Source organism: Acomys minous (assembly GCF_964271855.1).
Source record: "Acomys minous genome assembly, chromosome: 15".
NCBI classification, from domain to species: domain Eukaryota; kingdom Metazoa; phylum Chordata; class Mammalia; order Rodentia; family Muridae; genus Acomys; species Acomys minous.
Window position 1 is genome coordinate 19,411,100 of NC_140497.1, and position 27,489 is coordinate 19,438,588.

General features: G+C 41.7%; 1 protein-coding gene across 6 annotated transcripts in view; it reads right to left on the reverse strand.

Moving 5' to 3' along the window:
* UNC5D (unc-5 netrin receptor D) overlaps positions 1-27,489 on the reverse strand; it is a 547,621-nt gene that overhangs the window by 195,941 nt on the left and 324,191 nt on the right. For all 6 annotated transcript variants that reach the window (XM_084760348.1, XM_084760349.1, XM_084760347.1 and 3 more), the window contains exon 4: positions 4,126-4,229. In XM_084760348.1, coding sequence (XP_084616474.1) covers positions 4,126-4,229 — 104 coding nt within the window. The remainder of the gene's footprint in view (positions 1-4,125; positions 4,230-27,489) is intronic.

Genomic DNA, 27,489 nt, shown 5'->3' on the forward strand with positions numbered 1-27,489 from the left:
TATCATCACTTCTCTTTTAAGGTATGTAATAGTTTCCCTCAAGCAATGTCTAAGTAAGTCTGTTGATAACATTCAAGTTTACATTCAGCAGTCTTTGAAAGGTGTTTTACTAACAATGACATTCCTAATACATTGCAGGGGGAGGTGCAGTAATCATGGTGGCCTTCATCAGTAGACAGTTAATTCCTCCATGGGCAGCATAAAAAGAAGGAAGCAGGAAGCTTTCCCAAGTGTCCTTCCCTTGGGAGATGTCAAGTCTGTGGGAATGAGGAAATTCTCAGAGGCTCCCTATCACTGATACTCAGAACAGTGTACTGCAGGAGACTGCAGCTTTAATCCAGTTCCCCAACCTCAGCAGGACTCTCCTCCCCCCCCCCCCCCCCCCTCTCTCTCTCTCTCTCTCTCTCTCTCTCTCTCTCGGGACCCAAGGGCTACTTTTTAAAAGCAACCAAGGAGGACTGAGGAGGTAGGCTGGTAAGGAGAGTACTTATCACTCAAGTATGAGACTGGAGTTTGATCCACAGAGCCCAGGTAAGGTTAAAAAGAAAATTAAAAAAATAGCCTGGGTGTGGAGGAGCACACATTTGTAATTTCAGAGCTTGTGGAGGCAGAGACAGGTAGAGCTCTATGGCACTGGCTCGTCAGCCAACCTACTCAGGGAAGCGCAGGGCCAGTGAGAGACCCTAGATCAAAAACAAAGTAGACAGAGCTTGAGGAACACCATCCCAAGGGTGCCGGCTGGCCTCCACATGCACACATGTGCACATTTGCATGAATGCATGAACACATGTTCATACAAAATAAATCAATAATAAAATAAAACTAAAGGGAGGAAGAACCAGAGAAGTCAATAATGCCTGATATCAATTTAGTATTAGAAAGTGCACTAAATATTTAACTTTTTTTTCTTCTTTGATTCCCAGCAATCCTACAAAGAAGTGTTGTTTCCATTTCCCAGTGAGGAAGCTGAGGTTGAGGGTAGCTGGTGACCAGCCGTAGTAGCTGTCCATCAGCTTGAGAGTCTTGAGTGAGCAATGGATGCCAATGGCCATGATCTCTCCCATTGCTTTACCATGCTGAGAGTTTTCAGTCTGGCAGGCCATTTCCATAGCCCATCTATGAACATCAGGGTATTAACTTTATAATCCATACTTCACAGTGTGGCCCTTAGAGAAAGCCTGAGCCCTTTCTGACAACTCCTTCTGTCAAGGGCACAACCAAATAGAAGAAAAAGAATGAACAAACAAACAAACAAACAAAAAACAGCAATGAGTATGGACATTACTCTATGAATTCTTTTGTTTTTTTTAACCCATCAATGTCTGGTCAAGGTGACCATTGGGCATTCAATTCCTTCCTATAGCCTATGAGAGCATCACCCAGTCTCCTTGCAATTAGGAAGGCCCCTATCATGTGGTGCCCCAGGCTCAAGGACTCTCAGCTCCAAAGCCTCTGTACTCTGCTGTTTCTCTACCAGGTTACTGTGTCAGACACACATGGAATGCACAGCAGGTCTAGGGCTATGGGTAGAATGTCCAGGAACAGAGAAGGCAGCTCTGCTCTTACTGTCCCAAGGCTCTCCCAAGTTTGAGAAAAGGCTTAGGGACCCTGCTAAGTACATGGCCTCAAAAAAAAAAACTGATTACAGAGTGGGCAACTCAACTCTGAGCTTCCTGGCTGATGTCAAATCTTGCCTATTAATGTGAGTGATCTGACCCAGTCATGCTGGGTCATCCTGTATCTTTGAACATCCTGTCTCTTTCTAGTAATTCATAATCTTTTCTGCAGTTTAAACTTACTGTATATTGCAAGGTACCCTATAAGTGGTGCCTTTATATTCTTTTTACAATATTATTTTATTATGTTTCTTTTTTAACATATACATTTATGTTACTACACATGAATTAGACAAACTGCATCCAGCAGAAAGAACCATGAGATAATCATGAGTTACATGAAGGTTACATTCAGGGTGATTTGGCCATTTCCATTTGTCAAGCCGGAAGCAACCATCCTTCGAATGCCTTTATATTCTTATACAAGCCACATGTCAGTTGATTGCCAAGCCTACCTAGCGGAGACAGGTCATTGTATTAATAACATGTCTTCTGCAAACAAGATGTAGTCATGTCCCGAAAGTGACTTGCAATACACTCAGTGGGTGACTGCCTAGTCTACTGAGGTGACTGGTATATCGAAATGATGCACCAGTGCCTCTGACACCACAGTTCCCTTCAGTGATGACATCACATGGCCTGCAGCAGGGTCAGGACAGGAACCAAGTGATGGTATGGAGTAACACATGACCTGCTGTGGGTAGATAGCTGTGTGGCTCCCATAGACTCATAGATTTGAATACTGGGTCATCAGGGAGTAGCACTATTTGAAAGGAATAGGATGTGTGGCCTGGATGCAGGAAGTGTGACTATGGGGGCGGGCATTGAGGTTTCTCTCTCTTCCTGATGCTGGTGGCTATAGAACTCTCAGCTACTTCTCTCGTACCATGTCTGCCAGCATGCCGCCATACTCCGTGACATGATGACAATGGAATTAAACCTCAGAAACTAAGCAAGCCCCAATTTGATGTTTTTCTTTCGTAACAGTTGTTGTGGTTATGATGTCTCTTCACAGCAATAGAACACCGACTAAGACAAAAATTATGACAACATTTTGCAATGACAATCTTGTGAAATATTTCCAGTTTCCAAACTTAGTGCAGTTACTGACATAACTGTAGAGTTAACCAGCATAGGACCATCCTTTTATATGTAGTCAACAAGTACATTCTCTGATCTGAGGACCAGTCAACAGACACTGGCAGAGATGCCCACCCTGAGAGACCACAGCAGTGAAGACAGATACACACTGTCACTTTTCTTTCCCTTTGCTTTCATATTTCTTCTCCCATTCTCCCTTCTGTCAGTGGAAAATACTGATTTATGAGACCGTAACTCCTTTCTGTGCTACTAATCAAAGTCAAAGAGTTGTGAGTGTTGGTGGTGCTCAGAACCTGTAGTTCAACTGGCATTCCATGACAGACAAGTGGGACGGCTCCATGCACCAAAGTGTTGCCAGAAACAATGGCCTAGGCTGTGCAGCAGCCTACTGACCCACAATGAAATAGAAATGTCCTCATAGCCACCTCCAGTACAGAACTAAGGAAACAAAGTTCTAGCCCCTTTTAGCCCAGAATAATGTATCTGTAATTAACAAATAAAGCAAGTGCACTTACGTCCATGTGTGCATGTGCGTGTGTGTGTGCGTGTGTGTATCTGTACCAAAATGCAGGGGAACGGGTTTATTTAGCCTACACATGTGCTTTGTAGGACGTAAGAAAGTGGCAGAAGATTAATATCTTTTTTGTTCTACAGTAAGGAAAAATTTAAAAATAAGCATTTTCATTTCTAATTATTTCATATCATGCATGGTGTGCTCACTTTAATTTTCAAGTCTGTTTACTTCATATCTGCGAACCATTTAAGCCTGAGTAGCATCCATCCAGCATGGTTTCTTCCTGAATGTGCAAGTGTGTGTGTGTGTGGGTGTGGGTGTGGGTGTGTGTGGGTGGGTGGGGGGGTGTGTACGTGTGTGTACTGTGTTCATTCTCTTCTCTTCCTTTGTTCTTTCGCACTACAAATCATACAGATATTTTAGCAAAGATGGATGACAAATCCTTCTTATTTCCATTTTCTTTGTTTCTGTTTTTCTACTTTGAAGTCTTTCTACTTCTCGCTGAAGGAACTACAGTTTCCCAGCTTCACACAGAAAAGCCATGGCTGGAACAGTTAGTACTGAACTTAGGCAAATGATACACACTTATTATTTTTTAATAGATCTATAAACTACAGTCTGCATGCTTGCTCTTGTGTTACACCAAGGTCTATCCTCAGAATCAAGGGCATACTCTATCCCAGACTGCCTTGCAAGAATCACGGTCAATCAGCACTGACAAGAGGCAGGTTTAGTCCCCAGCTTTTGCCTTCATGATGTCTTCATCATGTCTTGCAAGGGAGACCCGAAAGCAAGCATGCCAGGCCTAGGTTCTTTCTCCCCTCTCAGTCACATGGGCATCTGTCCTCTCACTGAGGACAGGCTTGGCCCCTTGTTGTGGCCAGGCCTTCTTACCTCTGCTGCAGGCACTCCCTCTGGCGGGCGGCAATGCAACACGATCATGCCTTCAATAGGGACCTCCCTGCCTTGTGGATCTTGTTCAAAGTTTTTCCGTAAATCTGCGAAGAAGCACAGGAGATATGTGTGCCACTCTGAGCTGGGACAGGCATTACTCACATGCGGCCCCAATTCAATAAAACAGGGAGCTTCATGTCAAAAGTTAGATACACACAAATATGTCACTTTCTGACTTCACTTCAGAGAATCACTTTTCCCATACTGATAAATGCACCTGAAATACACCTTAACAAAATGGTTCCTAACACTTTATGTTGATACGAAGGAAGGAAAAACTACTAGGAGACAAGGGGGGGGGAAGCCCTCATAATTTCGTAAGTGTTTGCCAGCATTATCTGTTCAGCATCTGATGAAATACTTGGCCTAATAAATTAACATCCACAGCCATTATGAAGTTGAGATGCACATAATTTTTTTTTTGTTCACTGAAGAATGCATTATTAATCTGTAACCTCTGTCATTCCCTTAGCCCTCTGGGAGCTGGGGAAGACAGTAATAGAGTGAGATCACCTATTAGTCGTTGTCTTTGTAACCAGGGAGAAGGGGCCATAGCCAGTCACAACAAAATCCATAACCCATCCAACCAGATATATAATTAAGAAATGCAAGGCCCTCCAGTCAAGCAGCCATGCTGGGTATGTGGGTAGTGCCCTTCGCACGGGGCTCCGGGCACTTTGCAAACAAGCTGCACTATTAACCTTTTACACATGGAGAGGTGACACTTGTGGAGGTTAATTGGCTTGCCAGTGGTCACAGAAACGCATCGGTGCCAGTGAGAGGGAAAATTCATTCTGCTTCCTGACACTCACCCTGACTGCCAACCAGCACAGACTTCCAGGGAAGAGGACAGTTCGGCAGGAAGAGTGCCCGCCAGCCTCATTTGCATAGCTTTCTACTCTACCATTTTAAAGGGTAGGCAGCTGGCCTTGGCTCCTAGGGAGGTGTCAGGACAGCCCTTTGATGATCTTACTGAATAAGGTAATTCTTGCTGTCGCCTGGATGCACAGCAAGGTCTGAGCCAAGACAGGTTGTTTACAATTCTTCCTCTGTGGAAAGGATTTTTCTCCTCCCTCCCTGACAATCTATTTTTTTTCTTCAAATTGAGGATTTCAAATTACAGGCTGTGGATTTATTGATTTAATTTTCCTCAGTGCTTACAATAACGTGAAATATGTCCTCGGTAAAGAGCAGAACTCCAGAATCAGTTACATCTTTATAAATACATTCCAGTTGCTTTTAGCAAGTCAAAAACACCCGACGAGTAACTAGCGCAGTCATGCAACGTACTCGCCGTTCTCTGAAAGCTCTATCTCCCAGAGCCGACCAGCATCTGTATGCTCGGTGGCTTTGTCTCTGGAATGAAAATGGTCCACCTTCTCATTCCCTGCTGCCCCAAGTTGAGTTGTAGAGGCAGCTTCCTTCTATCCAAGGTCTTTAAATTGCCCCCATGTTGCAGAGTCCCTGATTCTTGGAGTGATGGACTCACAAAACTTTCAACAAAAACATGGACCAAAGCGAGCGAGTAAGCTTAGAGTTGGAGGGTCTCTTTGCGACACATCCCACCATAGGTCAGGCTCTGCTGTCTCTCAAGGGAGATCTGGAGCCAGATCTCCCTTCCAAGAAGGGCCTCGCCACTCAGCATCGTATCGAATTTCATCTACTGGAACCAACAGTGAGCCAACCAAATCGCCAAAATGCCAGAGTAATACCGGATAGGGCTGTGACCTGGGTGGCATGTTAACGGTGTTGTCTTCCCCGTTCTTTTCCACCTCCTCAGTCGACTTATCTGCTAAGAGGAGTCTCAGCCAGTGCTGGCAAATGATCATCTGAGTTTTGTTACCACTAAATACTCTGCGTTTTTAAACATGTAAAACGGAAAAAGATAACAGTAGGAATGTCAATACATTCTTCTGCTTCTTATCTTTGCCCAGTACAAATGAAAACGACAGTAAACGGTCACTCTTACTTTATACTAACTAACTACACCAGCGGGCTGAAAGAGAGCCTCAGTGAGGTCGGTTTTCCTCTGATGGAATACCCTGTACTGACTCTAGTATCTTTTTATCTCCTACAAACATGGGGTATGGAATGATCTCCAGTAAATTTCACAAGGAAGAATCAGAGCCAAGCAAGGACCAAGCTACTCTGCTTCCCCATCACTAGAGGAGTCCAATGGGAAGTGCACCATCACTCTCCAAGTTGCATACAGAAAGACTAAAGACAGAGGAGCATGGAGGGCAGAGAAGCTCCGCACAGTGGAATCCTTCAGTAACAGCAGATATCAAGCCCACCCCCACCCCCACCCCCACCCCCACCCCCACCCCCACCCCCACCCCCAGATATCACTTCAAATGAGAAACCCCTTGACTTTAGGGTTCTGATCCAATCTTAAGCCTGGTCCTTCATAGGTCCTTCTAAATAGGTGGCATCTATGTTTTTTTTTTTTTTTTTAAGGGCTCCACATACAAATTCCAGCTAGCTCCTGGATATACTCAAAATTACAGACATAAGCTCTTTGATACAGTGGCAAATGCCTCCTGCTCTGGCTATGACTGTCACCCCAGGCCATGAAAACTCATTAGTTTCTGAATAGGCAATCTGAGCAACAGTAGTCTTTCTGGATCTAGAAAGGATCCGCACAGGGACCTACACAGGTTCTAATAATAGGCAATCTATCTCCAGACACACAAAAAACAAACTGCTGCACAAAGTAAGGAAACTGTAGAACTGAAATTAAATATCTTCTTTGCGTTCGTTTCTGTCTTAGGTCTGGAAGCCAGTCAGCTTCCGGGTCCTGACCATCTTGACAGTTCTGGACACGGGCTGCCTCTCCTATTGTGGGCGTCAGGTTAGACAGGTCATTGGTTGGCCACTGATATTCTGCTGTACTTTTACAAGATCAGTTCCTAGCCCAACGGTCATCCGAGAGGCTGCCTCCAGAAGCGGATAGGAGCAGATTCAGAGGCCCACAGCCAAACATTTACAGAGCTCAGGGAACTCCACAGAAGAGGAGGAGGATGGACAATAGGACCCAGAGGGTTTGGAGACACTACGAGAATAAGACCCACAGACTCCACTCAGCAGGGCTCATAGGGGCTCACGGAGACTTGAAGCAGCAGTCATGGAGCCTGCATGGCTCTGCACTAGGTCCTCTGCACACATGTTGTGGCTCTTTCAATTGCGAGTTTTTGTGGGACCCCTAACAATGGGGGTGGGTGTGTCTGTGACCCTTTTGCCTGCTCAAGGAAACTTTTCCCTCCTACTGGGCTGCTTCACCCAGCCTTGATTTAGGGTTAATGCCTAGTCTTAGTGCATCCTGTTATGCTAAGTTCAGCTGATATCACTAGGAGGCCTGTTCTTTTCTGAAGGGAAAAGGAGAAGCAATGGATCTGGGGGAAGGGGAGGTAGGGAAGGGACTGGGAAGATTAGAGAGAAGGGGGGGGCTGTTGTTGGATGTATGGTATGAGAGAACAATAAATAAAAAGAAAAGAAAAGAAAAAAAAAAGAAAAGAAAAACAAAGTTTTTCTCTGATAGGACCAGAAACAAGGTTCATCTCTCAGAATTTCTAATTCAAGTTCTGTGACAGAAGCTAAAATAAGGCATAGTGGATGCATTAACATTTGATATCAAGCCACTGTGTTCGAATTGGAACATAACACCATGAGGTCCTTTACTCAATAGATATCCTTGACTCTCTTTGCCTTAGCCTCTGCACCTGTAAATAGGAAAATAATTCCCACTACATATAACTTTTTCTTTTGAAAGGCAGGGTCTCACCGTGCTGCCTTGGTTGGCCTGGAAATCTCTGTGTAAACCAGGATGACCTTGAACTCACAGAGACCCAGCTGCCTCTACCTACCAAATTTTGAGACGAAAAGCATCTGCAACCACACTTGGCTATATATAGCAATTTTTAAAGATTAAATATTAATACATAAACCCTTCCCAAGCACAATGGCTCTATAACAAGGTAAAGGTCTTATATATTACTACATCCTATGATAAATTAATGATGATTAATATGGGATGATTTTTATCATAAATCAGATACAAATTAATTATAAACTGGAGCATTTTTCAGAGACACTCAAATAAAAAGTATAATTTAGTACATGATAAATTAAGTGGGAAAAGGTATTAAAATGAGTCATTGCCCTTCTGAAGAAAAAAAAATGAAGATCTATGTCTTGCTTTATACTAAAATAAATGCTGTAGTAGTAAAAACATTTTAACGGGAAGCACATCAGTAATAAAATATCTAGTGAACCTCAAGAAAGGAGGATTTCTTTTAACTTGAAGAACAAGTGATTAAGAAAATGAGTGACCAGCACTCAGAGGGGCAGAGGCGGGAAGATTGCTGTTTCAGGCTAGCATGTTTACAAAGCAAGTCCATGACAAAGAAACCTTGTCTCAACACCCGCCCCCCAACCCAGAAAAAGAAGAAAACGATTGACATGTAACAGTTAAAAATAAAATTATTTTCCCTAAAACATTGTAGGCAAAATACTGTGCAGCAAATAGCCTTATTATGTTAAAAATCTCCCATGAAACAGTGAAAATTAAAGAAATCCTGACAAAAAATAACAAAGGGGTTGGAAACCAGTTATAAAGGAAGAGACACAGATGGCTAAAGACAAGTAATAGGACAGTATCAATAGTTATTACAAAAAGGCTAACGTAGCAAGAATCAACACGTCTCTTCTCTCCTTTAAGTGAACCAGTTTTACTTATTTCTTTGTTTTAAATAGCAATTCCCAGGGTTGGAAATGAAATCAGGCTGGGAAAGCCTTGAAAGTTGCTAAAAGAAAACACCTGGTATATATGAAGAGCAAGTGTAAACAGATCAAATTGTTTTGAAGGTCCAATTACACGATGATTACCTGATTAAAATATAAATAATATGTGGTCTATCATGGAATATTATTTGGCAATAAAAGTAAGATACTGATGCATGCTATGATATGGGTAAAATTTAAATGCATAATTTACATTAACTGAACATAGCCTTTCACCAAAGGCTACATACTGTGTGATTTCACTTATAAAACATCCATAATAGGTGGTAGTGCCAAACAGCGAGAAAACAGGTTAGTGATCAGCTGGGGCTGAAGTAGAGCAAGAGAAGAAGATGAATAATGACCTTCCGGTTAACATAAAAATACCCTAAAATTGCCCAGGATGATGGGTATAGATCAGTGACTATACTCACAAATATTGATTTCTACATTTAAGAGAATTGCATGTTCTGTGGGTTTTTCAGTAGCACTATGATTTTTAAAGTTTCACTGATACAACTCTATAATTCTGTAAATACAGCTAAGAAAATGATTAGAGCCCCTCTCTGAACAGTGGGGCAGCAATGAAAGAGCAGAAGGCCATGGTGCGTAAGAATTAAGGTATACATAAGGTAATGCTAAATAAGATAGTGTAGTATAAGAAATCTCAATCATATATATATATGCATGTATATATATGTATGTATATGATTAAAAAATCACTTGGCAAAGATTACTTCCTACAGAATTTACCTACTCCTATATGACAGTACAGAAGTGAAAATTACACCTCATTCTTGTAGCAGTTCCCTTTGTGTGACATGTTCAGAAAATGTGCCACCGTCATTTTCATTTGCTCACTGTTGAGCACAGACTGGGCCCTGTCCAACAACAGTGACAGTTCTTTACTTAGGTGGCACACACAGCATCTTGGTCCACCTACTGCACACTCTCTCAAGGTAAAGGTAGACATTAAACAAGCAACTAAGAGGGAGAATGATGAAGGAAAAGACAGAGGACAAAGAGGCCCCTCCCCATTAGAACTGAGGGCCTGGAGGAAAGTTTTGTGGGGAGTTATTCAAGATGAAGCGGGGGGGGGGGGCGGGTCTCACCATCTTAAGTAACATGGTCTTCACCCCATTTGCAGTTTCCGCTTGTTGCTAATTTAAAGCCTGGTCCTCCCGGGTCGGGGAACTGTCTCAGTCATCATGTGCTTGGCCTTGCGAGAGGGCGGACCTGAGTTCTGGCCTACAGAACCCACCTGAGCAGATGGCAGGCATGGGGGCACGGGTCAATAATCCCAGTACAATGACACAGATAGGAGAGACAGCAAGTAGCCCACTCTGTTTGGCAAAGTTCCGGGTCTACTAGAGAGCCTGTCTAGGTGCAAGGCACAAAGTGGACATTAACTGTGGTTATCCTCTGACTTCTACACATATGAATAGATGTGCATGTGCGCGCACGCACACACACACACACACACACACACACACACACACACTGCACAATACTAACTACTTCAGACATGGTTGAACAACATAAAATTCTCTCATTCGTAAAGAGCAAGTTGTTTGAGACCACTCTCCATGCTACAGAAAAAGAAAACTAAAATAAAATTATTCAACAGTTCAAATCTTTACCTCTCAATGATTATGGACGCACTGATTATGTGCATATGCATTTGGCAAAATTTCTGAACAGATACATTCACACCCACAAACATCAAACACCAGAAATAAAGCAATCTGCTGCTTCCAGAGTCCCTGCACCTCTCTGTACCGTGTGCTGAGACAGGAATCTGGGCAGAAGACCCTTCGGTTTCATGTCACTGCATCTAGTTCACTCTCACCACATCTACCAAAGAAAGAAGATCAAGTTGCATTGCCTTGGACACTCAGTGAACTGCGACTTTAAGCACTCCTTTAGCTGTGGGACCAGGAGCAAACTTTTCATCTGTTTGGCTTATTGTCACTTATCTCTGTTTTGATTTGAATGGAGGATATCCATTCCCCCAAGCTCATGTCTTGAAACAGCTGGTCTCTAGCTGGTCATACTGTCTGGAAAGGATGTGGGGCCTTTGGAGCACAGGACCCAAAGGTAGATCTTAAGAGTTACAGCTCAAGTCTGCTTCCTGATCTCGAGAGATGTCAGCCACCATGCCTTCCCTACCTTAAAATGGTGCTAAAATAAATCTATCTGGAGTCGAGTCATTTTGTCCCAACAACGAAAGCAATACACATTACTACAGGAAATGGCATACACTGCCTCTTGATGAATAGTTGTGGAATGGGAGGATGAACTAATCAAGAGATTTAGGAGTTTCTGTTTCAGCTCATGTCATTTGTTAGCCTTCTCGGGAGTTAAGAGGCCAAAGAAAACGTGGGCAGATATGATAAATATAAGACTTATAAAATGATGAACTTATGTACTGTCTTTGTCACATATACTGTGTGTGTGTGTGTGTGTGTGTGTGTGTGTGTGTGTGTGTGTAAAGTTCCCATGTGTAACATCATCAGTATAAAGCAATTCATTGCGTTTTCTATTTCTAGAGCTTTACTTGTCACTCTGTCACCCTGCACACTTCTACAGTAGAATGTCAACAAGGCTAGAGATGACTAGAAACATTAGGGGTAGAGTAGAGGAATGCAAGGTGAGGAAGGCAGGAACATGGCTTGGTTATAAACCATATAATCAGAGTTGGCAGCACCTATCCCTAAGTGGCATATCTTAGGCTGAGCCACAGGAAACAACAGCCTCCCCTTTCTCACCCATGCCCTGTTTTTTTTTTTTTTTCATTTTCCTTTCATGCTACTATGTTAGAAAAGTCATTGTAGCACACGAAAATCAATAAAAATTCAATTCCGAATAATAGTTCTCTGCAGCTCAGCAACACCAGGGAGTTATCGGCTCATTCAATGTTCTGGCAGTTAATGCAATGAAATAAAAATAATTTACTCATTCAAACCAAATCAGCCAGTGAAAAATCATAGACATTTTTTAATAGTCATAGTCAAAGCCATTTGTTAAGATGCAGGAAGATGACACAATGTCCCATTAGTTGTCCAACTACACGGGTTTCAAATCGGGTTTGAATCTTTCCCATTGTTTCTTCAGGAGGAACAACAAACCACATTTGTCATACATAAAAGGAATTTTGTAACTCAGCCAAATGCAGGTCATTTGTTGTAATAAAAGGGCTGATTGCAACGCATAGCAGATGCCCAGCAGATAATGGAAGTCAGGGCCCAGTGCCTCTATTTGGTTCTGCCTCAGTCCTTGGATCCTAAACAGTAATGGCCTGAGACGTCAGTTACTGACTGCAGTTCCCCAGAGAAGCATATGAAGAGCATCCTGCCAGGTGACGGTGCACTATCTGTGCCTCTCTGGCCAGCTTTGCTTAACTCCTTCTGTTTTGTTTTAGATTCTGACGACTCATATTGACACCGGCTATTCAGACCACTCAGCTGGTCCTCACCCTGACTTGGGTCTTCCAGGTCTGACTGCTGCTGTGTGATGTTATTGAGTAGCCACTGGTCGTAGGACAGACTTCTGCATAGAGATTCTTTTATTGCTTTTGTTGCTGTTGGATTCTATGTGTATGTGTGCGTGCACATGTGCACGTGCATGTGTGAGTCTTGAGACAGGGTTTCTCTGTAAAGCCTTGACTGTCCTGAACTTGCTTTGTAGACCAAGCTGACCTCGAACTCACAGAGATCCGCCTGGCTCTGCCTTCGGAGTGCTGGGATTAAAGGAGTGTGCCACTGGCCCCCAGCAACATAGATGAGGCATCCGTCAACCCCCGTCCAAAAATCCCTGAGTATCCCAGCTATTCCAGCTGTAGCTAACTTCTGCTTCTAACCAGTGGCCACTTCTGCCACAGATGAACCAACATGGCATTCTCCATGTGACTTCCTCATATCACAGCAATCTGCTGTCTGTGTCTACTGACACCCTGTGATGTTTGGCCAACACAAAGAGTCCTGATACACAAAGACTGCTTGAGGCTGATTGCATGGTCATAAAATGATTTTCAGGCCATCAGATACTTTGTGCTCTGTGATCCTGCTGGAAGATGGCTGTCATTCATAAAACATTTTATAACTAGCATTCTCTGTCATTTCCCTCCAGACTAGTAGCATGAACTGTTAGGTAGCAATGGCACTGCGGGAGAAGAGGTTTGGCTTTACCAGCGGTGGGGACACAGCTGATTTCTAGAGACAGCTGCAGGTTTATGGAAGCACTTTGAGAACCTAGCCTAGCACAACGCATTGTGCTTTGCTTCTCCTGTTTATAAGGACAAAAAGAAATGCACTTAGATGCTATCAAAACCCAAGAATATGCTGACACTTAGGAAGCTGGAAATCTTAACTATGAATTGGAGACAGGTGGAAATCAAATGTACCTTCAGCTAGGACTTCAATGAACTGATCAGTCTTAAGAGAACCAAGTCTCAAGAAAGTTGTAAAATGACCACACAAGGAGATAAAGAGAGCCAGCACAACCCAACAGCTGGGCTGCCACTAATTCCTTGCAGTACACACTTTGTTATCTGTTCCTCTGCCCCACCAGAGCTGGTCTCCTCTCAGCATTCCATCAGGGGGAACCCAACTTCTTCATGACCATGAGTTTCTGCTTCTCTTGTGCTTTGAACTTTCTGTTATCAGCACCAATTACTTATTTTTTAGTATCAGATCATACTCAGACAAACAATAAACCACAAGTTCAGGGGTCTTTGTTCTTGTGAATGAGACTTCATAATTGTTAATGTATGCAGCTATTTGCTAGGCACGTATACTTGGGTATATGTGGGATACATATGGTGCACAGCAGGGCCAAGATGACTGAGAAACCACTTAGCACAATTTCCCAAAGGAAGGTGCTACAGGTAGGGACACTGCATAAAGAAAGCATCCAGGCTAAGGATTCCTTGTGTTTGCTTTGTCTCCAAGTAACAAGGAAGAAATTTCTTAGTCTAGATTATATTGATTATCTGGGTCTATACATGAAAGACAGCCGAAGCTTCAATAAATTATACTAAAATGTTTCAATAATTTTTGACAGAGAAACATACGAACATCTGTAAAAATTATTAGGTAAACTTTGGAAATCTATCTGGTGCTATCTCAGAAAAATGGGAATATGGTTTCCTCAAGACCCAGCTATTCCGCTCCTTGGAATATACCCGGAAGATGCTCCAGCACACAACAGGGACATATGCTCTACCATGTTTATAGTGGCCTTATTCATATTAGCCAGAACATGGAAACAGTCTAAGTGTCCCTCAGTAGAGGAATGGATAAAGAAACTGTGGTACATTTCAGCTATGGAATACTACTCAGCTATTAAAAACAAGGAATTTCTGAAATTTGTGGACAAATGGATTGAACTAGAAATGATCATAATGAGTGAGTTAACCCAGAAGCAGAAAGAGTCAAATGGTTTATACTCACTTATATCTGGACACTAGCCCAAGGGGCATGTCCCATAAAAATCTTCACTTATAAGGAAGGTGGGACGGAGGTGAGGACAGCATGTTGGTACTTTAGGTGAGAGAAGCATGGGAGAATGGGGAAATAGAAAGATCCAGAGGGTCCTAGAAACCTACAAGAACATTATGACAGGAAGATCTGGGCCCAGAGGTCCTGTTCAAACTATGACACCAGCCAAGGAATATACTTGCAGTAAACATTGAACCCCAACCCAGATCTAGCCAATGGTCAGGACATTCTCCACAGTTGAGCGGAGAGTGAGGACCTACTTTCACACAAACCCTGGTGCCCCATATTTGACCAAGTCCGTCCCCTGGATGGGGAGGCCTGGTGGCACTCAGAGGAAGGATAGCAGGCTACCAAGAAGAGACTTGATACCCTATGAGCATACACAGGGGGAGGAAGTCCCCCTCAGTCACAGTCATAGAGGAGAGGAGTAGGGGGAAAGTGGAAGAGAGGGAGGAATGGGATGATACAAGGGATGGGATAAATATTGAGATGTAAAAATGAATGAATTAATAAAAACATTTTTTAAAATCTATTAGGTAAAAATATAGCATATTTTAATAGTATTAAATGAGATAGATGTATACTAATGGGATACTTTATATCTTTATAAATCATGCCCCATGGGAATACCTATTTATAGGGAATACCTATAAATCCCATATTCTGTATGTTAGTATGATTGCATTTTTGGAATACTAATAATGAAACTGAGTTCCAGGTGAATATAGATAACAGCCAAATCAAAGTGCTTTTGATGAAAGAAGGCAAAACCCAGAGATACAGTGGCAAATTCATCAGCTTTTCTGGGCTGCTCAATTCTCAAGCAGCACACATGGAGTCCATCTTCCTTCTGTTAGATTTCCCAACTTTCAGGTGCTTTATTCACTCCTATAGGCACTGGCTTGCAGCCTGGCATCTTGATGAGAGTTCCAAGGCACAATGAACTCCATGGTTGATGGAACCAAGTTTTAAGACCGACACAGACATGAAGAATCATCCCTGACTTTCCTGCGTGACCTCCACAGCCCTGCACAGGAAATTAGAGAGCTATGAACTTGCAATGAGTTTCAGAAGAAATGACCTAAAAATAACCTCAAGCATTCAGTGCTCACCACTTCATTCCGATTCTCTACCATTACTTCAGAGGGAGGGAAGAGGAAAGGGGGAAGAAAGAGGCACAAAGGAAAAGTCAACCCTGCAGCAAGAAGAAATATATTTTAACTGCATTTGTTAGATCTTTGATTCTTCCCTCACCCCGAACTCCCTGAGGTGAGGAAGGTCAACCAGGACAATATGTGGGCAGTGTCACAAGCACTGAAACTACAGAATAGTCACCAAATACCTAGCCTGGCCCCAAAGTACATCTTTGTGGAGAGAAAAGAAAACAACAACAGATTTGCTTCCCTTAACCCTATCTTACCACATCATGGAGAATCCAGGTAATAATTTAGACCAAAACTTACTAGAATTCAATCCATACTTGATGCTAAGTATTATAAGTATACCTAGTAAGTAACACATATGAGATAAAAACTACAAAGAAACCCACCCACTTGAGCTTCCATTTCCAGGAAAAGAAAACCAAAAAGGGCTCTGAACCAGAGTTCGATGTGGTAACTTGTAAAAGAAAACTATCTACCCTGTCTGTAACAGAGAGAGGGGACATACTGCAGTATGGAAGTGGGGTGAACTCTCATGGAGTCAGTGGTAAACTTGAAGAGTCATTTTGGTGAGTTGAGCCGTGAGAAGAGCAGTCCCTTATTTTTTCCCTTTGCCAAAAACAAACAAACAAACAACAAGAACAACAACAAAAAAACCCCCCAAAACCAAAACCAAAACAAAACAAAACAAAAAACACTAATTGGTTTCAGATTTTTATAGAATGTAATTTTATCATATTGATTCCCATTATTTTCCCCAATTCCTCCAAGATTTACCCCTCCACTCCTTTCTCCAACTTTATATTCCTTTATGTTTTTAGTAAGCTAATAACTCTAACTTGTGATGCCCATGCACTCATGATTGGGGACCATCCACTGGAACATGGTAGACCTACCAGGGACCATGCTCTTAAGAGAAAACTGACTCCCACCTTCCCTAAAGCAATCAACCATCCACAGCTCCTCAGGGGAGTGGAGACTAATGAGCTCTTCCTGGAGTCAGTAGAAAGAAGGGAGGCCAATGTCTGCAAAATGACCAAGTGTTCCTGTCCTTCCTACTAAGGAGTATGATGTCAACGTTCTTGAGCAGATCTGGGTGACCTTAACTTCTGAGTTTCTCAATGTGACTATCTATCTATCATCTGGGGAAGGTGCTAGCAATCAGTAGAGCTTAAGGCTATTTGGCTGAGCCTAGAACAGGAGTCCAGATTTCCTGATTTGACGTTTTTCTTTTGTTCCAATTCCTTTCCTGTAAATGTTTAAGTCTTTCAACTCTTCATGTTTACATTGCAGCATCACCTAGCCCTGAAATGGTCACTTCCAGCCACGCTGTAGCTCTTCTCTATATAGTCCACTTTTTGTACAGTTATTCATCTCTATCCTCCTGCTTTCCATCTTCCTGCTAATTCCTTAGTCTACACAATCTAAGATCACTTCTCTCATTAGTTGTCCATGGTGAATGGAAGCTCTCATGTCAGAACTAAAGGGCACATCGACAATCTTCCTATCTTGCATGTGAAACCTCAATGGGCCAAACCATGTCCTGGATGAATTTGAAGTCTTAGCTGAGGATCCAAATACTTTCCTCTCCTGTCCTACCTACTTCTCTCAATTTGTAGTATTTCCTATTATCTTGTACTTTTATTTACTATATCACATATTAAATATCATAATCTGAATACCTGTGAATACCTGGCGATCAAAACAGTCTTGGGTTTGGGCCACTGCAGATTGTGAAGGCTTCAATTAAAGATCTTCAACCAATAAGGTCAACAGAAATATTGCAAAATTCAAAACTCTGGAAAATGTGAAGCCCTTCTGACCAAGCACTTTGGAGAGGAGACAGTCACCCTACACATGCATCTTTTTGTCTACCCAAGCTCTCTTCTGTGGCCATACCCAAGTTCCTTTCTATCGCTGAGTGCAGATTCCTTTCCAGAGAAATCCTCTGTGTTGCTCAGGAATTACCTTTCGTAGTAACTCAAGAAGTGTATCTTGGACCCCTGAGATCTGCAGCTGTCCTGGTGGCTCCTCGTGCTCCACTGAAAATTCTTCTTTACAAGTATATCTCTCTCTCATTACACTGTGAACTCCTCCAAGAAGGGGCAGTATTTTGCTCTTGGGCTGTGTAAAACATGCAGGGTACTGAACTATTCTCAGATGCTTGACTCTTCCCTTAAGTTGGCATCCCTCTGCTACTTACAAAGCATCTGGTAAGTAATCCTGACTTCCCAAACTTAGAAAGACGGGACAGGAGCCTACAAAGAATCACTAGTATGCAAAGACCATGAGACTCCGTTTCTTTTTGTTGTTATTGTTTGTTTATTTTGTTTTCCAACTGTTGGTTTGTCAGAAGGTTTACTTAGTGTAAAGACTGAGTATTGATTGAAGTAAAATCTATTTTTCCCTTGCCAATAAACCTTTACTGAGGTTTGAATAGAAATGACCATCTTCAAGAAATTCAAGGTCAATTTCCCTAAAGGAATAGCAGACCAAATTAACCTGTGATTTCATTGAAAGGCAGTGGCTATGTTTCTGCAAATCCTTCTTGGTAAAATAATGACTGGCAATAAACAGCACAAAATAATAGTCTCTGAGGAAATTTCATTTCTCCCTAACACATTTTTTTTTTCAGTAGACTCCCACCTTTAACGTTGTCACTCATAGATGTGCACGTGTTAGGCAAAAGTAGGCCCATCTCTATCAGGAGTATACAAACCATTGCTCTTTGTTCAAAGAGGCACAGTTTCTATAGATAAGTTTTTCATACTCCATGCTGAAGTGCATCTACTGGCAAGAGAGGCAGGGCCATCTATGGGTGGAATCTACGAAGATGAGGTACACAAAGTGCTTTGATGTTTACAGCTACATCCTCAAAATTCATTCAGATTTGTCATTGCGTCCTGTACCACTCATGATTATTTCTACTGACCTAAGAGGAGTGTGCACTATGCTGCATCCACGGCTTTGCCTTTGGAAAGAAACTAAGTTTGTAAATATTATTTAAAAAGTTGTATCTATACAGAATACACACATTTTCATTATTCTCCCCTTAAGTTTAAACAATAGAGCAGAATACGGTAATTTGTAGAGATTCACTAGAAAATGCTGAGCAGTTCAATTCCAACAACAACAACAAAATCCCCAGTCCTAAATGCTCCAAAATCTGATGGTCAAAAAATTGGTGAATTTGGAACATTTCTGAGGGTTTGGGCTGGAAATGAGTGAAGCAGTTGTAGTTACTTGAACATTTATTAGACTGTGAAACCCAAAAAATTCTGGTCCCAAGACTTTCAGACAACGTATGTTCAATATCCACAAAGTAGTGTAAGCACTCCAGAGATTACTTACAGAATACAGTTGGGGGTTCCAGTATGATGTCATTTGACATAAGCCACTTGAGCAATGAAGGACGTACACTATGGGACCCCATAATCCTATGCGCATTGAAGGCTTCAGAGAGATGAGCCACACTGATCTTGTGGCATCACTAGTATCTGACATGCAGACAGCTCAAAATGACCTATCATGTCAAATGATCTTTAATGTAATTTGTCCTGTGTCTTCTTACAGGTACATAATGACTGTATATGTTCAGAAAAAGAAATGCTGACATAATTAGTGTCCATTCATCACATGAGAGGCAGCTCACTCATTGTCCTGATGTTGCTGTTATTAGACTAATCACTTAGCTAAGGTAGAATGTGGTAGAATTTTCCACTACAAATTTACTAGCTTAATAAGTAGACATGGAAAGGGAGTGAGAGTATGTAAACATGCTAAGAACCCTGAAACTCTTACCCATTAGCTTCGGCCTCCATAACACTGCCTATCTATAGTCACAGAGATTATAACAGACATCTTTATTCTATAGTAAATAAGAAGTATCCCTTTACTTTCTTTAGTCTCTCTCTCTCTCTCTCTCTCTCTCTCTCTCTCTCTCTCTCTCTGCGTGTGTGTGTGTGTGTGTGTGTGTGTGTGTGTGTGTGTGTGCACAAACACTTATGTGTATGTATGTAGGTGCACCGGTGTGTGTGGAAGCCAGAGCTTGACATTGGGTATTGTCCTTGATTGTTTTTGACCTTAGTTTTTGAGTCAAGTAAGTTGGGCATTCACCAACAGGCTATATAAGCTAGCCAGCAAACCCAAAGGATCTTCTCACCTTTGCCTCCTGAGTGCTGGGGTTGCAGGTGTACACCTCAGGCCCATTTTTTGTGGGTGCTGGGTATCTGAACTCCACTTTCCCTGCTTATACAGCACACACTTTTCCCATGAACATCCTCCCCAGCTGCTTCCTTTAGCTATTCACACTCAATCAATGTGAATTCTTACTTAATGAGTTATAATCCTTTGCTATTATTTATTTCTATGCTCAAATTGTCCAACCGAGGAGAGCCCCCTTGTGTGTGGCTGTATTTATTTTGCACAATGAAAAAAAATATACTGAGGGACATTAGCCAAAATAACTGATCATTATGCTTCAAAATTCTATGTCACAGAGGACAAAGGAAGACTGAAAAATCACGTGAGTTACAAAAAAACAAAGGAGATTTTATGCCTAACTGTAACACAGAAACTAAACCTCTGTTACAAAGTAACATTTCTGCATATTGACAAAGAATGAAGTTATTTAAGTTGGGTAATAGTATTCTATCAAAGTCTTTTCATAATTACACTAAAGCTATGTCATAAAGTGTACTTAGTTAGGGGAATGAAAGGAGAAATGGTACTGTATAAAAGAATTCCACAAATGTCTGCATCTAATATATCTAGTCATATGATACATATTGCTAAAGGACAGTGTGTACAACATCCATTTTAAAAACTTATAATGGAACTAAAGAATCCCTGTTGCCAGTGACATCAATGCTATTGTCAACCTACCGCTGTGTGTATCTGCATGGATTTATGGTGGTCTTTGTAAACAGGCCTTCTATAAGATCAGTTATGCAAACATTGAGGACATATAATTGTCTTGTACAACATGGCATGGGATTACACTAGCATGTGACTGTAGGCTTACTGTTTCATTCTTTTTGTTGTAATTTTGAAGAGAATTTCTACTTGTTAAAATATATTTACTTCAGAGCAGTTTCACAGGGTAGGTTGGCCGTAGCCTCATCTGTATCATATGGGAATATGCCACCTGGGTAAGTAGGCAAGCACAAACCTACCTACTGGTGCACTTCCAGGGAACACATCCTACTGTTCAGTAGGACAGGATCATAGCGACACAAAAACAGAAAGAGTGGTAACAGCAAGAAGGGTCAGTGTTAGCCTGAAAATTCTCAGTAAATGCTGTAACCTTTGCTAAGGTCTATTATGATGTCAAAATGTGCTTGAGAATGCATCTCAATGTTGACTTGGATCTCTATTTAGCTTAATGACCTTGAACCTGTGTTCACCTTCAGAGTGCTGAGATTGCAGGATATTGATGGAGTGAAGAGGGTCAGTTGTAGGATCTGCTGAATGCTAAGCAAGCATTCTACCAACGGAGCGACACCCTTCACTCATGCCTTCACTTCAAAATCTATAAACAACCCTACTATCCTCTGTCTGCCCTAGACAGCTAATATAATAGCCATAAATTCTCAAATGTCACTGCCAGGCACGAGCGCCTTGCTTCTCTATGTACAATGCACAGGGAGCGTCACTGAGCCACCACTGGTCGTGTCTAGCTCCAAGCTCCATTCACACTTTTCACCTTAGTTCCTAGACCCAGAGACACTGGCTTTGTAGCAAAAACAGTGTACTGCCAAATCCTATATGATACAATTTGAGGGTTTCCTTAGACTTCCAAGGTCAGTAATTTTCTTTTTTTTTTTTTTTCTTTCTTTCTTTATTTATACAACTGCTCCATGTATCACCTGATTTTCCAGGGGTGGCTTTGCAGGTGTTATGTTTCATTTACTTGTGCAGGGCTCAATGTATGCTTTAATAAACTGCTGTCATGGTCCAAACTCTTTTAACTTTTAAACACTGGACTTTGTTCATTGTGCACGAGGGCTCAGAAAGCATGCTCCTGGCTCTGTAAGCCTCTGTGGAACCTTTCTGCAACCTTGACACTCATTAGCATGGGGCTGGGCGAGAAAACCAGCACCAGCATGGTTTCCAGTACATGTAATCGCACCCCATGGAGTGCAGCCTAGCTACTGGACTGTAGCTGCATTTCAACCACCACTCATCTCTTGACTAGATGATTTTAAGCAGTTTACAACAGAGGCTAAGACTCTCATATCCTTCAAGGATATCCAAAATTAATGTAAGGTTATAGAAATTGACTGACCTTTGGAAGAAAAGTATACTATTGGTCTTTCTTAACTTTGGGGAAACATTTTGTCATGGAAATTAAGGTTTCAGACTTTTGTGCAGTTTACACAAGGTATTTAAGACTGGTTTCCACAATGCACGCGTATGTGGACAGAACATATTGGACCAGAGCAGGCAGTGTAAGCAGCTGAGGCCACATATGCAAGACAAAGGTCAACAAGGCTGTAATGCCTCATCCCTTCATTTCCCTTTTGACCTGTTTTTACCACAATGCTGATGATTAGCAGGCAGCTCCACACAGGAGAAGCCAGACATGATTCTTCCATGTTCTTATTAGCGATACACTCACAAGAAAGCCAGACAGCTGGGCAGCATCGTGATAAACAATGAACAGGTGTCCTTTCATGAAGAGGAGTCAGGCTTTGCACGGATGGCATCGCTATTCAGAAAGATATCCACAACAAACGGGACATATAAGGTCTGCATGAGACTCAGAATTCAAAAGAAAAAAAAAATGAAGGTAACAGTGGTGGAACCTTGAGGCTGTCTATAAAAAAAAAAAAAAAAAGAAATGAATTCACAAAAGACTTCAAAATAAGTATGATTATGGATATCTGGAAAACAGTCCTAATAAATGCTGTGGGAACACAGAGACGGCACTTGGAGTTGTGGAATTTGGAAAGTGGGGACCCTACAGAGTAGGCTTGTTGGTGTCCAAATTGGTCTATGAGGTTGGTGAGGTGAGCAGGGTTACGGGACTGGTTAAGCTGGGGTCTGTGAATGTGGCTCAAGCGGAACAGTCCTGCTATAAAGGCATAAGGTAAGAGAAAGAGTCGGAGACAGGGAGAGGGGAGACGGAGCTATGTGTATGCTCAGGGCAGAATAATGAATAGAGGCAAAGCAAAGGCAGGAAAACAAGCTCCAGACCTCTGACCCGAAACATTGACATCCAAGCATCTAAGACACTGGTTCTCAATCTTCCTAGTATTGCGACCCTTTAATAGGGCTCCTCACGTGGTGACCCCAACCATAAAATTATTTTCATTGCTAATTTACAAAGGCAATTTTGCTACTGTTGTTAATTGTAACGTAAATATCTGTGCTTTCTGATGGTCTTACATGACCCATGTGAAAGGGTAGGTTGACTTCCCCCTCAAAGGGATCACGACCCATAGGTTAAGAACCACTGATCTAAGAGGTACCAGTGACTCAAGTGAAGCACAGCACATCTGTGAGGATGTCATGGGGAAAGACAGGCATGAAAGGTTACATATAAAAATGGTAAAGTGTGTGTTTATTCATCCCTATATTTAATTTTGCAAGCAGGACACAGAGGCACTGGCAGTTTTCAGCATATATAATCACTTATTTAAGGCAGGAAGCTGGGATGCACAGTGGAGACAGTTTAATGCCTTTCCCCCCTCGATTTTCAAAAAGAAACCACCCCCAAAAGCAAAGAAAAATAATCCTGGTTTCACTACAGCATGTAAGTATAGAGCACCCTGTGGCAGTAAATGAGATTTTTCTAATTTTTCATTCATCCTTGGCACAATCACATAGATATTTTAGAAGCATCTGAAATAAACAGCATATTTACATTTTGTTTAGCATGTACCAATTTATGGGTGTGTTTTTTTTAATCAACAAAATAGTGGATTCCTACTGTGTATTCTTCCAAGTGACCAACTTGCTACAACAAGCTCAATAACAAGATAGGAATATTTCTGTATTTCTCAGTCCCAAATTAGGAGAAGCACCCAAATGTCAAGGAGGGTATTCTTGAGCAAGGATTTAATGTTACAGGCACAACACCTCAAAAGCAGATGAAGGAGCTGAAGAAAAACAGGGAATAAAGGAGAGCGCTAAGCTGCCAAATGTTCACCCATGAAAATAAACAACTACGAATAATTGAGTATTCCTGGTTTTGACAACGGTCCAGCAGCAGATGCCACAGCGTGCTGTCTCCTCCAGCCCAAATGAACCAGACGGATGAGGGAGAGCCTGTGGGAGTTGTTCCCTACAGACAGACTTCTGCCAGCTTGGTGAGGGTCAATGTAGGCTGCCTTTATTTATTTTTACCTTTCTAAACTCAGTTTGGTAACTAGGTCTCAGCTATTCCCAGCCCCCAGGAGTTGATGGCCAGCCAACTCCTCCCTGTTATAACATAGAGTGCTTACAGGGACTCAGTTAAGGTGGATGACACAAATGCGTACACACTAGAACTTGGCCACGAGGAGGTTCACAACTGACTCGTAAATGAAAAGGGAAAGCAACTTCCACGTTTCTCAAGAAAACGCTCGGATGCACATAAAAGTTTCCATGATGATTCTCAGGTGTCTACCTAACCGAAGGCAACTCACAGGGTGTGGCAGTAAGAATACCCAAGATTGCCCCCCTTCGCTAACGGCTAGGTATCTGTCCCCATCAGTCATGTTAGCTACCTTTTTGCAACAAGTTGAATAAAGAGGCCACATGACATGCTAAACAGAGTGAATAAAAACTCCTCACATAGTGTTTCATACATTCTCACGACTTGTTACGGGAAGGAAGGTTCTACACAAGCTGGCGGCACTCACATCCAGGAGTCTCATAAGAAATTCTCAACTAGAGACCTTATGCTAGGCTTCCTGAATCAGCTGGACTGGCTCGCCAGCATAATATGAGGACCACGTTAGTTGCTGATTGGCATGACAGTGCATGCTGAAGTTTTGGAAATATTGTTCTTGGGCAAGACATCCCAATGGTATCTGTTCACTGACTCAGAATTCTTAGTAATATGTACAGTTGCCTGGGCCTTCTCCCACAGTCATATCCAGACTATCTATGATAGGAGACACCGCTTTGCATCTGAAACTTTTACCCCCAAGAGAGGCCACTTTGAAGATGAGCCATAAAATTCAAGAGAAGAATTGTTCTTACTGTTGCTTCCTTTACAAACCAAGCAACCTCCAAACAGCAGCATCCAGAGAGTCTCCTTGTGTTGGTAGAGATTAGCAACCATGATCCTATCAAGATGCTCCTGTCATTAGGCCCATCAGCTCAATGTCCCAGTTGCCTTGGAGCGTTTGCCCAGTGCAATTTAAAATTTGTTAAATCCTTAATGGCTCCTTGGCTCGATCCAGGAAGCATAAGGAGATCAGGTGTTGAAACAGAACAGTTCACTGAGCACTACAAAGATGATAGTAAATTGTAAAGTCCCTTCAGATGATGGTCCTCGTGTTCATAAGCTGCATGTATCTATCAATGGTTATTTAGTACTTTGAGATGCCTCTATTACTTAAAAAACAATTTTGAAAAGAGGAAAGGTGGTAACAATTATATCTAATTTGCCTATTCGTTCACTGAAAATGAAGATTATCCTCCCTGCAATGTGCTATTTGCTAGGAAGTACTTACACGCAGAAGTCAGAACTCCTCTCTCTTACTCTAATAAAATAGGAAAATTATTTTAAAAGTGTTTTTCCTGAAAGTGAATAAAACATCCAAGTAAGATCCTGAAGGCACCCTCACATACACTTCTGATGCCATTACACTAGTTAAATTTCAATTTACATTTTAATGCACATTGGTCCCCAAGTCAAATGCAATATTTAATGACAAATCATGTCTTGGCTTGCATAAATAATTTTAAATAAATTAAAGAGCCTCTAACTTGCTACATGGGAAGAAATTAAAAATATGTTGCAAACTCTATTAGAGAACACATTAAGTGAATTGTATAAAATGCGCTATGACGATATTCTGATATTTTTTCTTGACGAAAATATTTTTGTATACAAATGAGCTTATCATATGAAAAGGACAAATAGTTTATTTTGCATCTTTAGAGAGAATAACAGGATTGTTATCTCAGTGTTCTACAAAGGTCAAATGATTAAAAGGAAAAGTGACATAATGAGAAATGCCTATTCCATTATAGATAGTTTCTCATCTCTTCTTTTATTGTGATTAGAAGAGAAGCTCAGGAACGGCTAACCTAGGATGCTCACTCCATTAATGTCAGCGAAGATCAGCTCATGTAATAGTGGTGGAGGGGACCAGACATACCACAAGGCATCCGGTGATAGCTTGAGAGTGCTCACTGAACCAGCTAGTTTAAATAATTAGTATTCATGAATATCAGCAGTGCTCAGAACAGCTCCATGACATAGGCATCGATTCATATATGGAGATATTAAGAGCAAGGCAAATGAGCTATGCTGTCCACCTGTGCACAACTAAGATGACGCAGGACAGAAATGGCAATGGAGCAGAGATGCAGAGTCTAGGCTCTTCTCTCCTGTCTCAAAACATATGCGAACTGGCAGACTGTAGGAGTGGGGCTGTGTGTCAGAAAGGCAAGGCTGACAGATGTGACAACCTCGGAAGGGCAACGTACAAGGTGTACAGTCGAGGTGATGGAACATTAGAACAGGTGGGTTTGAACCATTCTTTGATGAAATCTGTAAACAAAGACATGAGGTTCTAACAGGCACATAGCAATCAGGAATTAAATGAACAGGAATGGAGACAGAAGACATCAGAGGTGGACACAGACCAGGGAAACTATTTATAAGAGTTTGAAGAGTAGGTGACACCGACCTTGGAGAAGGAAAGTGAGATGAGGAGGAAAACAAGGAAGCTCAGAAGGAAGAAACTGAGTGAGCCAGTGTTGAAATCTTCTATGCTGCTTCCTCCACTCAGTTGAGGCTGAGTACCACAGAAATATACCCTAACTTGACTAGGGCTGAGTGTTCTGCATGGCTTGAGTGAGGCCACAGAGGGAACACAGAATTGGAATTATCATGGGACAAATGAATGCAAACATATTCCCTCTCTTGGTTAAAGTCATGATATATTGGTTGGCTAATTTTAGTTAACTAAATAACTATTGGAAAAATATCTCTCCCAAGGCTCTCACACTGAGTATGGCTTATGGGGTGACCTCTTTTTCCTGATCTACATGGACCCACATGGCATCCAGGAGAGGCCTCCCAAGTTGCCAGTATTGTGAAGGTGAGATGCATATTTTAAGAGGAAGATTTCATTTCCAAGGAAACATAAATGTCGTTGCCTATAGCAATTCACTCCTAGTCTTAATCCCTAAACCATCAACATCTGCTATGAAGAATTCCTTCAGTCCTCAGATAAATCCCTCTTGTCCCATACTCTTTATGGCTCTCTCAATAGGCAGTATTTGAATAAAACAACAATAATCGTCTCTGCCCAGCACCTCCCAGTTTCCTTCTATAGCATTATTTCTTTCTTTATAACAGTCCTAGTCATAAAAAGGAGGAGTCCAAGGATCTACAGAGCTGGGATAATGGGAACGGGTGGGATAAAGACACCCACAGAAGGAGTAGTTTATATATTACAAATCATGTTTAGATTATAAAGACATCAATGCTGAAATAGGAGAGAACAATTTTGGACTCCCCAGAAAAGCCATTTTCTTCCTTTCTTCTTTCCTCATTCTTTTACAACTATGCATTTTTTTTTAAGTTATACTTGGGTCAAACAAATGCAGTTTTAAAACCTATTTCCATGTTTTAAGATTCACAGAGAAGAGACTTAACAGTAGGCTATAAAAATCCCTTAATGTTTTTAATGGCTTATTTT